This window comes from Vanessa cardui, chromosome 8 (genome assembly GCF_905220365.1).
Source record: "Vanessa cardui chromosome 8, ilVanCard2.1, whole genome shotgun sequence".
Lineage (NCBI taxonomy): Eukaryota > Metazoa > Arthropoda > Insecta > Lepidoptera > Nymphalidae > Vanessa > Vanessa cardui.
Window position 1 is genome coordinate 11,056,340 of NC_061130.1, and position 13,748 is coordinate 11,070,087.

General features: G+C 42.2%; 1 protein-coding gene across 1 annotated transcript; it reads left to right on the plus strand.

Annotated features, from left to right (window-relative positions):
- Positions 1-8,097: 8,097 nt before the first annotated feature.
- On the plus strand, positions 8,098-13,449 carry LOC124531781 (uncharacterized protein DKFZp434B061-like). Its single transcript, XM_047106307.1, has 10 exons — positions 8,098-8,435; positions 8,517-8,564; positions 8,936-8,983; positions 9,373-10,463; positions 10,559-10,896; positions 10,978-11,025; positions 11,403-11,450; positions 11,839-12,627; positions 12,677-12,972; positions 13,069-13,449. Exons 1-10 carry the CDS (start codon positions 8,433-8,435, stop codon positions 13,447-13,449), a joined length of 3,090 nt encoding a protein of 1,029 aa, XP_046962263.1. The 5' UTR covers positions 8,098-8,432.
- The last annotated feature ends 299 nt before the right edge of the window (positions 13,450-13,748 follow it).

Below are 13,748 nucleotides of genomic sequence, written 5' to 3' on the forward strand. Positions count from 1 at the left end.
ATGACGCAATAAATATTTGTGATTATATACTGGTATGATGCTCTATCAGATTTTTTAACAATTTTTTTTAGCAAACAACAATATAAAGTCCTACTCCATCGGACAAACTATGCGAGAACGCATGGAAAAACAAAGAAAACAAGCATTAGCTTTAGCATAACTATACTAATATTATAAATATGAAAGTAACTCTGTCTGTCTGTCTGTTCCTCTTTCACTGAACCGAATTTGATGAAATTTGAAATGAAGTGAAAATTTAATAATATAATATTTGCCTATGATGTCGTATCTTAACAACCCCTAAGACGCGAGTGAAACCGCAGGCGACATATAGCCGTAACTTAATTAAATAAAGATTGTATTTTTTATTATGATGTAGAACAAAATGGTAATTATAATTCCTAAATATCAACAGCTCGAAATAGCGGCGATGGATCTAGCAAAGCGTTTGCCAAAGCTCAAGGTATAATGATTTTAAATAATATTTTTGTCTTGAGGTCGTTAATATATGTTACTCGTCTTGAATTACTGTGGCTAAAATTCATACTCATCATTTACTCCTCTCGTTAAATGAAATCATTCGTATTGAGCTTCAATGAAATATGACCATATAACTCGCTTTCATGATACTTTAAAACCAGATACGAAAATTTAGCCACTAAAAATTTTAAGTATAAATTAACGCATTATTTATTATTAAAATATTTCAGCTATAAATGATGGTTCAGGAACAAGCCGATCGTCAGCTTCGGCGGATGGTAAGTAATCCATTTGTATATTTATTATCTATACGAAAATTTAAATATGGATGATATACGACATTTTTAAAAAAAATCAACATCAACCTTAATGTTTTTTAGCGGAAAATTATGGTCCAGGATCAAGTCAATCTTCAGCTTTGGCGGATGGTAAGTAGTCTATTTGTATATTTATTATGTATACGAAAATTTAAATATAGATGATATACGACATTTTTAAAAAAAATCAACATCAACCTTAATGTTTTTTAGCGGAAAATTATGGTCCAGGATCAAGTCAATCTTCAGCTTTAGCGGATGGTAAGTAGTCTATTTGTATATTTAATATCTATACGAAAATTTAAATATAGATGATATACGACATTTAAAAAAAAAATCAACATTAACCTTAATTATTTTTAGCGGAAAATTATGGTCCAGGATCAAGCCAATCTTCAGCTTCGGCGGATGGTAAGTAGTCTATTTGTATATTTATTATCTATACGAAAATTTAAATATAGATGATATACGACAATTTAAAAAAAATCAACATTAACCTTAATGATTTTTAGCGGAAAATTATGGTCCAGGATCAAGCCAATCTTCAGCTTTGGCGGATGGTAAGTAGTCTATTTGTATATTTATTATCTATACGAAAATTTAAATATAGATGATATACGAAAAATTAAAAAAAATCAACATTAACCTTAATGATTTTTAGCGGAAAATTATGGTCCAGGATCAAGCCAATCTTCAGCTTCGGCGGATGGTAAGTAGTCTATTTGTATATTTAATATCTATACGAAAATTTAAATATAGATGATATACGACATTTAAAAAAAAAATCAACATTAACCTTAATTATTTTTAGCGGAAAATTATGGTCCAGGATCAAGCCAATCTTCAGCTTCGGCGGATGGTAAGTAGTCTATTTGTATATTTATTATCTACACGAAAATTTAAATACAGATGATATACGACATTTTTTTTAAAAAAAATCAACATCAATCTTAATGATTTTTAGCGGAAAATTATGGTCCAGGATCAAGCCAATCTTCAGCTTCGGCGGATGGTAAGTAATCTAAATGTATAAAATAACAAGCCCTGACTGACTGAATCATTATCGCCGAGCGTCTATTAAAGTTGGGGACTTGAAATTTGGTAAGTAAAATCAATTCAGTGAGTAGACATCCACTAACAAAGGAATTTCGGAAATTCTACCCCTAACGGGGTGAAATAGAGGTTAAAGGTTTGTATGGAAGGCCGAAACTTTTTAAGTTAAGGGACACTGATTAAAAATGTGTAAATATATGTATATTTATACGTTTCTATATATTCTACACCTAAGAGGGTTAAATAAGGGATGGAAATTATATAGAAGTCAGTAATTTGATATCTAGAAAGATTGTCGTACCAATAATATTACGGAGGGATTTAAGACCTCCAAAATTATGCAATGATATCAGAATTATAATTACGGCACTCTATCGTGTCAAAGAGGCTACAGTTATCACTGGATAATAGATGGATGGATGAGGAACAGTGTAAATCCAAAGAATAGCTTTGTTACCTTCAGAATTCCAATATTTAAAATGGCCGGAGTAAATGTAAGAGAAGCATGGTTTTCGACTGGGAATTCTAAATAGCCTGGTCGAGAATGAGCTTTACGAGTAGTTTGGTGAGTATAGCCCACCAAAGTTGAATTAGAAATGTTCTTTACAAAGGGGTCTTAAATTGACGTAATATTTTAAATTAGTCTTTTGAGTTATTTATATAATTTCCACCAGGCAGAACCGCGGGCTACAGTTAGTAACTCATATGTCTGTATAGACATATCTTGTAAGTCTCAAGTACTTTAAACCAGAATCTTATTAATGATTCTTAATTTTTAATAGCGGACAATGCAGGAAGTGGAAGTAGTGAGGCAAGTGCTGATGCTAGCTGTAAGTAAATTATCCATATGTCTGTATAAGTCTCAAGTACTTTAAACTAGAATCTTATTAATGATTCTTAATTTTTAATAGCGGGCAATGCAGGAAGTGGAAGTAGTGAGGCAAGTGCTGATGCTAGCTGTAAGTAAATTATCCATATGTCTGTATAAGTCTCAAGTACTTTAAACTAGAATCTTATTAATGATTCTTAATTTTTAATAGCGGGCAATGCAGGAAGTGGAAGTAGTGAGGCAAGTGCTGATGCTAGCTGTAAGTAAATTATCCATATGTCTGTATAAGTCTCAAGTACTTTAAACTAGAATCTTATTAATGATTCTTAATTTTTAATAGCGGGCAATGCAGGAAGTGGAAGTAGTGAGGCAAGTGCTGATGCTAGCTGTAAGTAAATTATCCATATGTCTGTATAAGTCTCAAGTACTTTAAACTAGAATCTTATTAATGATTCTTAATTTTTAATAGCGGGCAATGCAGGAAGTGGAAGTAGTGAGGCAAGTGCTGATGCTAGCTGTAAGTAAATTATCCATATATTTGTATAAGTCTCAAGTACTTTAAACTAGAATCTTATTGATAATTCTTTATTTTTAATAGCGGACAATGCAGAAAGTGGAAATAGTGAGGCAAATGCTGATGCTAGTTGTAAGTAATTATAAATAGTCTATTAATATTACGTATAGAATTTCTTGTTAGTCATTTCATTTGTGCGGAATCCGTATTTGGAACCAATGACAGCTTAACATTTAATTACATACATTTGAAATAATAATAAAAATTTATAAAAATAGACTCTATTTTTGTTTTGTTTCTAAACCTAAATTATGGAATGAAAACCATTTCCACAGTTTAATGGAATGATTAAAATTGTATAAGCGATGCGTTTCGATGACGAAAATTTAAATACAAAAAGACATAGATAGGACATTTTAATATACAAAATAATCATCTGAAAACTAGGTAGTCTACCTTTTTGCAAGTATAAATATTTTTCTCTATTCCTGGTTTATTCAGTTTAAAATTGTAAGTTGGACTATGAAATCATTTTGAGCTGACTTACGATTTTTTTTAAATGAAGCCGATTTATTGAAATATCAATTTTTTTCCTATATATCCCAACTCGATTTTATTATATCTTTAAAAAATATCGATATATTGCAAATTCAATATTTAAAAAAGAGACAAATAGAAAAAAAATCTAAAAGTCACATTTATATGATCTATTTCGTTAAGTAACAATTTAAAAGTATTTATTTATTCTGGTGAGTCATTGGTATTTTACCTGAAAGATGCCAACAAGTAACGAGGCAACTATCGAGGTCTATATAATTAATACATATTAAATACTTAGACATAACTTTCTCTCCAACCTATTATTTGAATAACGTTATTCTGATACAAAACAAAGATAGAAGCTTTGTTTTGTTTCGAAACCTAGAGCATGGTATGATAACTGTTTCGTTTACCGAATTAAATTGAATGATAAAAAATCCAAAAGCAATGCGTTTTGATGATAATATATATATATATATATATATATATATATATAATGATAGTTCAGATACGAGCGAAGCTCATGCATCCGCTTCTGGAACTTGTGTTTTCCTTCAATTTCAAATTTTATTTGGATATTTTTCCCATGTACTCATTGCACTAAGAAAAATTTTGAAAGCTAACTGAATATTGTTGTTTTTTAAAAATACACGTTTTTTTTAGCGGAAAACGATGGTTCAGGGTCGAGCCAAGCAGCAGCTTCAGCTGAGGGTAAGTGTATATATTAATGTGTCAAAATTGCCAATAATTCAATCACATGAGATACAACTTACAAAAAAAGGTTTCATTGGGCATTTATTGTTCATTTCATATTATAATTGTGTTAAAAACTCTTTATTTTTATTTTTAGCGGAAAGCAATGGTAGCGGATCGAGCCAAGCGAGAGCTGCAGCCGATGGTGAGTCTATATTCAAATTCCATCTTTGACTATTTAGGAGTCCAATTATACGTCATTCTATTTTTAAAATTTTGAAATATCAGAAAAAAGAATTTAGTGTTCTATATAATTATTATTATGAATTAAAAATGATTTGTTTTTATAGCTAAAAGCAGCGGTAATGGAACGAGCCAAGCAATAGCTTCAGCAAAGGGTAAATATCCATTGACGTTTATAAGGTATAAATTTTTATTGACGTTTACTTACAAATCGAGTCGAGATGGCCCAGTGGTTAGAACGCGTGCATCTTAACCGATGATTGCGGGTTCAAACCCAGGCAAGCACCGCTGATTCATGTGCTTAATTTGTCTTTATAATTCATCTCGTGCTCAGCGGTGAAGGAAAACATCGTGAGGAAACCTGCATGTGACAAATTTCATAGAAATTCTGCCACATGTGTATTCCACCAACCCGCATTGGAACAGCGTGGTGGAATATGTTTCAAACCTTCTCCTCAAAGGGAGAGGAGGCCTTTAGCCCAACAGTGGGAATTTACAGGCTGTTGTTGTTGTTTACTTACATTATTAATTGTTTACAGCGAAAAGTAAAGGACAAGGATCGAGTGAAGCAGACGCCAGTGCCTCAGGTATAATATATTAGTTAACTGTGATCCGATTCTATAAACTACTTTAATTCAAGTAAAATATATTTCAATTTATTCGCAGCTCAAAACCAAGGCAACGGATCGAGTCAAGCAGCAGCCAGCGCGAATGGTGAGCGATGGCCTTATTGAGGCATACACTTTCATTAATTATAAAGAATATCTTATTCAATACATTTCAATTTATTCGCAGCTCAAAACCAAGGAAATGGATCGAGTCAAGCAGCAGCCAGCGCGAATGGTGAGCGATGGTCTTATTGAGGCATACACTTTCATTAATTATAACGAATATCTTATTCAATACATTTCAATTTATTCGCAGCTCAAAACCAAGGAAATGGATCGAGTCAAGCAGCAGCCAGCGCGAATGGTGAGCGATGGTCTTATTGAGGCATACACTTTCATTAATTATAACGAATATCTTATTCAATACATTTCAATTTATTCGCAGCTCAAAACCAAGGAAATGGATCGAGTCAAGCAGCAGCCAGCGCGAATGGTGAGCGATGGTCTTATTGAGGCATACATTTTCATGAATTATAACGAATATCTTATTCAATACATTTCAATTTATTCGCAGCTCAAAACCAAGGAAATGGATCGAGTCAAGCAGCAGCCAGCGCGAATGGTGAGCGATGGTCTTATTGAGGCATACACTTTCATTAATTATAACGAATATCTTATTCAATACATTTCAATTTATTCGCAGCTCAAAACCAAGGAAATGGATCGAGTCAAGCAGCAGCCAGCGCGAATGGTGAGCGATGGTCTTATTGAGGCATACATTTTCATTAATTATAAAGAATATCTTATTTTATATACTTTAATTTATTCGCAGCTCAAAACCAAGGCAATGGATTGAGTCAAGCAGCAGCAAGAGCGACTGGTGAGCGATGGTCTTATTGAGGCATACATTTTCATTAATTATAACGAATATCTTATTTAATACATTTCAATTTATTCGCAGCTCAAAACCAAGGCAATGGATCGAGTCAAGCAGCAGCTAGAGCGAATGGTGAGCGATGGTCTCAATAAGGCATTTTCATTCCTTAAAACCAATAAATAGTTCATTGATTTTTAATTACTTAACTACTGTACATTTTGTGTGGCATATTGGCACATATGATTGTCATGTAATTCTTATAAGATGTCATCGTTGTCAAAGTGTAAGAACTAATTTCTAATGTAAAATCTAGGGCCAAGTTAAACTTTTGCTAGTCTGTCACTCTTAAGTTGGTAGGTAACAATATGTATAGAGCAAAATTATACCCATTTATTTAATTACCAATTAAAGCAACTATGATGATGCATTACATTCCAGCTAAAACAAATGGCAATGGGTCAAGTTCTGCACAAGCAATCGCAACTGGTAAGTTTATTTAAAACTCTAGATTTATGCTGAAAACAAAACAATTAACTAAAAATATTTGGCTGTTTAACTAAGCAATATGAAGTGTATTTATAAAATTGTCCAAAAGATTAATCCAAATAAAGTGTTTAGTAAAATACACACAGTGTGCCTGTAATTGACTAAATCATTAAAATATTCAACAGTGTTAATTACAATTATTTAATAATAACCAAATTAATGCATTTCTAAAAATAAAATGCCAACAACTGAAAAATATTTTATGCATTGTATTTTCGCTTTTATGTTGTAAGAAATACAAAAATATACTCTATTTAAGTCTTACACAATGAGTTGAAACACTGAACAAAGCATTTGTGCTTTTTCAAATTGCTTCGATATTTTTCAGCCAAATCTTCTAGTGAGAATAAGCCAGGCGCACCTGCTCCTGCCCCAAGCACACCTGCCCCAAGCGCACCTGCTCCAGGTGCCCCAGGCGTACCTGCTCCAAGCGCCCCAGGTGGATCTAACCCGAGCGTCCCTGGTGGATCTAACCCGAGCGGCCCTGGTGGATCTACTCCAAACGCCCCAGGTGGATCGAACCCGGGCAACCCTAGTGGACCTACTTCAAACACCCCAAGTGGGTCAACCCCGAGCGTTCCAAGTGGATCTACCCCGAGCGCGACACCAGCAGGCACACCTGCCCCAGGCGGACCTGCTCCAAACACCCCAGGTGGGTCAACCCCGAGCGTTCCAAGTGGATCTACCCCGAGCGCGACACCAGCAGGCACACCTGCCCCAGGCGGACCTGCTCCAAACACCCCAGGTGGGTCAACCCCGAGCGTTCCAAGTGGATCTACCCCGAGCGCGACACCAGCAGGCACACCTGCCCCAGGCGGACCTGCTCCAAACACCCCAAGTGGGTCAACCCCGAGCGTTCCAAGTGGATCTACCCCGAGCGCGACACCAGCAGGCACACCTACCCCAGGCGGACCTGCTCCAAATACCCCAAGTGGGTCAACCCCGAGCGTTCCAAGTGGATCTACCCCGAGCGCGACACCAGCAGGCACACCTGCCCCAGGCGGACCTGCTCCAAACACCCCAGGTGGGTCAACCCCGAGCGTTCCAAGTGGATCTACCCCGAGCGCGACACCAGCAGGCACACCTGCCCCAGGCGGACCTGCTCCAAACACCCCAGGTGGGTCAACCCCGAGCGTTCCAAGTGGATCTACCCCGAGCGCGACACCAGCAGGCACACCTACCCCAGGCGGACCTGCTCCAAATACCCCAAGTGGGTCAACCCCGAGCGTTCCAAGTGGATCTACCCCGAGCGCGACACCAGCAGGCACACCTGCCCCAGGCGGACCTGCTCCAAACACCCCAGGTGGGTCAACCCCGAGCGTTCCAAGTGGATCTACCCCGAGCGCGACACCAGCAGGCACACCTGCCCCAGGTGGACCTGCTCCAAACACCCCAGGTGGGTCAACCCCGAGCGTTCCAAGTGGATCTACCCCGAGCGCGACACCAGCAGGCACACCTACCCCAGGCGGACCTGCTCCAAATACCCCAAGTGGGTCAACCCCGAGCGTTCCAAGTGGATCTACCCCGAGCGCGACACCAGCAGGTACACCTGCCCCAGGCGGACCTGCTCCAAACACCCCAGGTGGATCTAACCCGAGCGGCCCTGGTGGACCTAACTCGAGCGGCCCTGGTGGATCTAACCCGACCGGCCCTGGTGGAACAACTCCGAGCGGCCCAGGTGGATCTAACCCGAGCGGCTCTGGAGGACCTAGTCAAGCAACAGCTATAGCGAATGGTGAGCGATGTTGTTAATGAGGTATTCATTTTTATTCATTAAAACAAACATATTGTTACTTGATTTTCTATTATTTCTCAGCTCAGAACGAAGGCAATGGATCGAGTCAAGCAGCAGCTACAGCTGACTGTAAGTTATTACTTTTTAATTTTCGTAGTTAGGCTTTTTGCATTTGGACCTGTGTAATGGTGTGCCATTTTCTCATTATAATTCGAATGCCTAATTATGGTTTATTGCCGGGATGTTATAACAATGATTTTCACCATTTGAACTACGGTACATTTTGTGAGGCATATTGGCACACAGGATTGTCATGTAATCCTTAGCAGATGTCATAGTTGTCACAGTGTAAGAACTAATTTATAATGGAATATCCGGCAAGTTAAACTTTTGCTAGTCTGTTACTCTTAAGTTGGTAGGTAACAATATGTTTAGAACAAAGTTATACCCATTTATTTAATTATCAATTAAAGCAACTCTGATGATGCATTACATTCTAGCTAAAACAAATGGCAATGGGTCAAGTTCTGCACAAGCAATCGCAACTGGTAAGTTTATTTAAAACTCTAGATTTATGCTGAAAACAAAACAATTAACTAAAAATATTTGGCTGTTTAACTAAGCAATATGAAGTGTATTTATAAAATTGTCCAAAAGATTAATCCAAATAAAGTGTTTAGTAAAATACACACAGTGTGCCTGTAATTGACTAAATCATTAAAATATTCAACAGTGTTAATTACAATTATTTAATAATAACCAAATTAATGCATTTCTAAAAATAAAATGCCAAAAAACTGAAAAATATTTTATGCATTGTATTTTCGCTTTTATGTTGTAAGAAATACAAAAATATACTCTATTTAAGTCTTACACAATGAGTTGAAACACTGAACAAAGCATTTGTGCTTTTTCAAATTGCTTCGATATTTTTCAGCCAAATCTTCTAGTGAGAATAAGCCAGGCGCACCTGCTCCTGCCCCAAGCACACCTGCCCCTAGCGCACCTGCTCCAGGTGCCCCAGGCGTACCTGCTCCAAGCGCCCCAGGTGGATCTAACCCGAGCGTCCCTGGTGGATCTAACCCGAGCGGCCCTGGTGGATCTACTCCAAACGCCCCAGGTGGCTCGAACCCGGGCAACCCTAGTGGACCTACTTCAAACACCCCAAGTGGGTCAACCCCGAGCGTTCCAAGTGGATCTACCCCGAGCGCGACACCAGCAGGCACACCTGCCCCAGGCGGACCTGCTCCAAACACCCCAGGTGGGTCAACCCCGAGCGTTCCAAGTGGATCTACCCCGAGCGCGACACCAGCAGGCACACCTGCCCCAGGCGGACCTGCTCCAAACACCCCAGGTGGGTCAACCCCGAGCGTTCCAAGTGGATCTACCCCGAGCGCGACACCAGCAGGCACACCTACCCCAGGCGGACCTGCTCCAAATACCCCAAGTGGGTCAACCCCGAGCGTTCCAAGTGGATCTACCCCGAGCGCGACACCAGCAGGTACACCTGCCCCAGGCGGACCTACTCCTGTCCCAAGCGGACCTGCTCCAAACACCCCAGGTGGATCTAACCCGAGCGTCCCTGGTGGATCTAACCCGAGCGGCCCTGGTGGATCTACTCCAAACGCCCCAGGTGGATCGAACCCGGGCAACCCTAGTGGACCTACTTCAAACACCCCAAGTGGGTCAACCCCGAGCGCGACACCAGCAGGCACACCTGCCCCAGGCGGACCTGCTCCAAACACCCCAGGTGGGTCAACCTCGAGCGTTCCAAGTGGATCTAACCCGAGCGCGACACCAGCAGGCACACCTGCCCCAGGCGGACCTGCTCCAAACACCCCAGGTGGGTCAACCCCGAGCGTTCCAAGTGGATCTACCCCGAGCGCAACACCAGCAGGCACACCTGCCCCAGGCACACCTACTCCTGCCCCTGGCGCACCTACTCCTGTCCCAGGTGGACCAGCTCCAAGCACCCCAGGTGAATCTAACCCGAGCAGCCCTGGTGGATCTAACCCGAGCGGCCCTGGTGTAACAACTCCAAGCAGCCCTGGTGAAGCTACTTCAAACGCCCCAGGTGGATCGACCCCGGGCAACCCTAGTGGACCTACTTCAAACACCCCAAGTGGGTCAACCCCGAGCGTTCCAAGTGGATCTACCCCGAGCGCGACACCAGCAGGCACACCTACCCCAGGCGGACCTGCTCCAAATACCCCAAGTGGGTCAACCCCGAGCGTTCCAAGTGGATCTACCCCGAGCGCGACACCAGCAGGTACACCTGCCCCAGGCGGACCTGCTCCAAACACCCCAGGTGGATCTAACCCGAGCGGCCCTGGTGGACCTAACTCGAGCGGCCCTGGTGGATCTAACCCGACCGGCCCTGGTGGAACAACTCCGAGCGGCCCAGGTGGATCTAACCCGAGCGGCTCTGGAGGACCTAGTCAAGCAACAGCTATAGCGAATGGTGAGCGATGTTGTTAATGAGGTATTCATTTTTATTCATTAAAACAAACATATTGTTACTTGATTTTCTATTATTTCTCAGCTCAGAACGAAGGCAATGGATCGAGTCAAGCAGCAGCTACAGCTGACTGTAAGTTATTACTTTTTAATTTTCGTAGTTAGGCTTTTTGCATTTGTACCTGTGTAATGGTGTGCCATTTTCTCATTATAATTCGAATGCTATAATATAATTATGGTTTATTGCCGGGATGTTATAACAATGATTTTCACCATTTGAGCTACGGTACATTTTGTGAGGCATATTGGCACACAGGATTGTCATGTAATCTTTAGCAGATGTCATAGTTGTCACGGTGTAAGAACTAATTTATAATGGAATATCCGGCAAGTTAAACTTTTGCTAGTCTGTTACTCTTAAGTTGGTAGGTAACAATATGTTTAGAACAAAGTTATACCCATTTATTTAATTATCAATTAAAGCAACTCTGATGATGCATTACATTCTAGCTAAAACAAATGGCAATGGGTCAAGTTCTGCACAAGCAATCGCAACTGGTAAGTTTATTTAAAACTCAAGATTTATGCTGAAAACAAAACAATTAACTAAAAATATTTGGCTGTTTAACTAAGCAATATGAAGTGTATTTATAAAATTGTCCAAAAGATTAATCCAAATAAAGTGTTTAGTAAAATACACACAGTGTGCCTGTAATTGACTAAATCATTAAAATATTCAACAGTGTTAATTACAATTATTTAATAATAACCAAATTAATGCATTTCTAAAAATAAAATGCCAACAACTGAAAAATATTTTATGCATTGTATTTTCGCTTTTATGTTGTAAGAAATACAAAAATATACTCTATTTAAGTCTAACACAATGAGTTGAAACACTAAACAAAGCATTTGTGCTTTTTCAAATTGCTTCGATATTTTTCAGCCAAATCTTCTAGTGAGAATAAGCCAGGCGCACCTGCTCCTGCCCCAAGCACACCTGCCCCAAGCGCACCTGCTCCAGGTGCCCCAGGCGTACCTGCTCCAAGCGCCCCAGGTGGATCTAACCCGAGCGTCCCTGGTGGATCTAACCCGAGCGGCCCTGGTGGATCTACTCCAAACGCCCCAGGTGGATCGAACCCGGGCAACCCTAGTGGACCTACTTCAAACACCCCAAGTGGGTCAACCCCGAGCGTTCCAAGTGGATCTACCCCGAGCGCGACACCAGCAGGCACACCTGCCCCAGGCGGACCTGCTCCAAACACCCCAGGTGGGTCAACCCCGAGCGTTCCAAGTGGATCTACCCCGAGCGCGACACCAGCAGGCACACCTGCCCCAGGCGGACCTGCTCCAAACACCCCAGGTGGGTCAACCCCGAGCGTTCCAAGTGGATCTACCCCGAGCGCGACACCAGCAGGCACACCTGCCCCAGGCGGACCTGCTCCAAACACCCCAAGTGGGTCAACCCCGAGCGTTCCAAGTGGATCTACCCCGAGCGCGACACCAGCAGGCACACCTACCCCAGGCGGACCTGCTCCAAATACCCCAAGTGGGTCAACCCCGAGCGTTCCAAGTGGATCTACCCCGAGCGCGACACCAGCAGGTACACCTGCCCCAGGCGGACCTACTCCTGTCCCAAGCGGACCTGCTCCAAACACCCCAGGTGGATCTAACCCGAGCGTCCCTGGTGGATCTAACCCGAGCGGCCCTGGTGGATCTACTCCAAACGCCCCAGGTGGATCGAACCCGGGCAACCCTAGTGGACCTACTTCAAACACCCCAAGTGGGTCAACCCCGAGCGCGACACCAGCAGGCACACCTGCCCCAGGCGGACCTGCTCCAAACACCCCAGGTGGGTCAACCTCGAGCGTTCCAAGTGGATCTAACCCGAGCGCGACACCAGCAGGCACACCTGCCCCAGGCGGACCTGCTCCAAACACCCCAGGTGGGTCAACCCCGAGCGTTCCAAGTGGATCTACCCCGAGCGCAACACCAGCAGGCACACCTGCCCCAGGCACACCTACTCCTGCCCCTGGCGCACCTACTCCTGTCCCAGGTGGACCAGCTCCAAGCACCCCAGGTGAATCTAACCCGAGCAGCCCTGGTGGATCTAACCCGAGCGGCCCTGGTGTAACAACTCCAAGCAGCCCTGGTGAAGCTACTTCAAACGCCCCAGGTGGATCGACCCCGGGCAACCCTAGTGGACCTACTTCAAACACCCCAAGTGGGTCAACCCCGAGCGTTCCAAGTGGATCTACCCCGAGCGCGACACCAGCAGGCACACCTACCCCAGGCGGACCTGCTCCAAATACCCCAAGTGGGTCAACGCCGAGCGTTCCAAGTGGATCTACCCCGAGCGCGACACCAGCAGGTACACCTGCCCCAGGCGGACCTGCTCCAAACACCCCAGGTGGATCTAACCCGAGCGGCCCTGGTGGACCTAACTCGAGCGGCCCTGGTGGATCTAACCCGACCGGCCCTGGTGGAACAACTCCGAGCGGCCCAGGTGGATCTAACCCGAGCGGCTCTGGAGGACCTAGTCAAGCAACAGCTATAGCGAATGGTGAGCGATGTTGTTAATGAGGTATTCATTTTTATTCATTAAAACAAACATATTGTTACTTGATTTTCTATTATTTCTTAGCTCAGAACGAAGGCAATGGATCGAGTCAAGCAGCAGCTACAGCTGACTGTAAGTTATTACTTTTTAATTTTCGTAGTTAGGCTTTTTGCATTTGTACCTGTGTAATGGTGTGCCATTTTCTCATTATAATTCGAATGCTATAATATAATTATGGTTTATTGCCGGGATGTTATAACAATGATTTTCACCATTTGAGCTACGGTACATTTTGT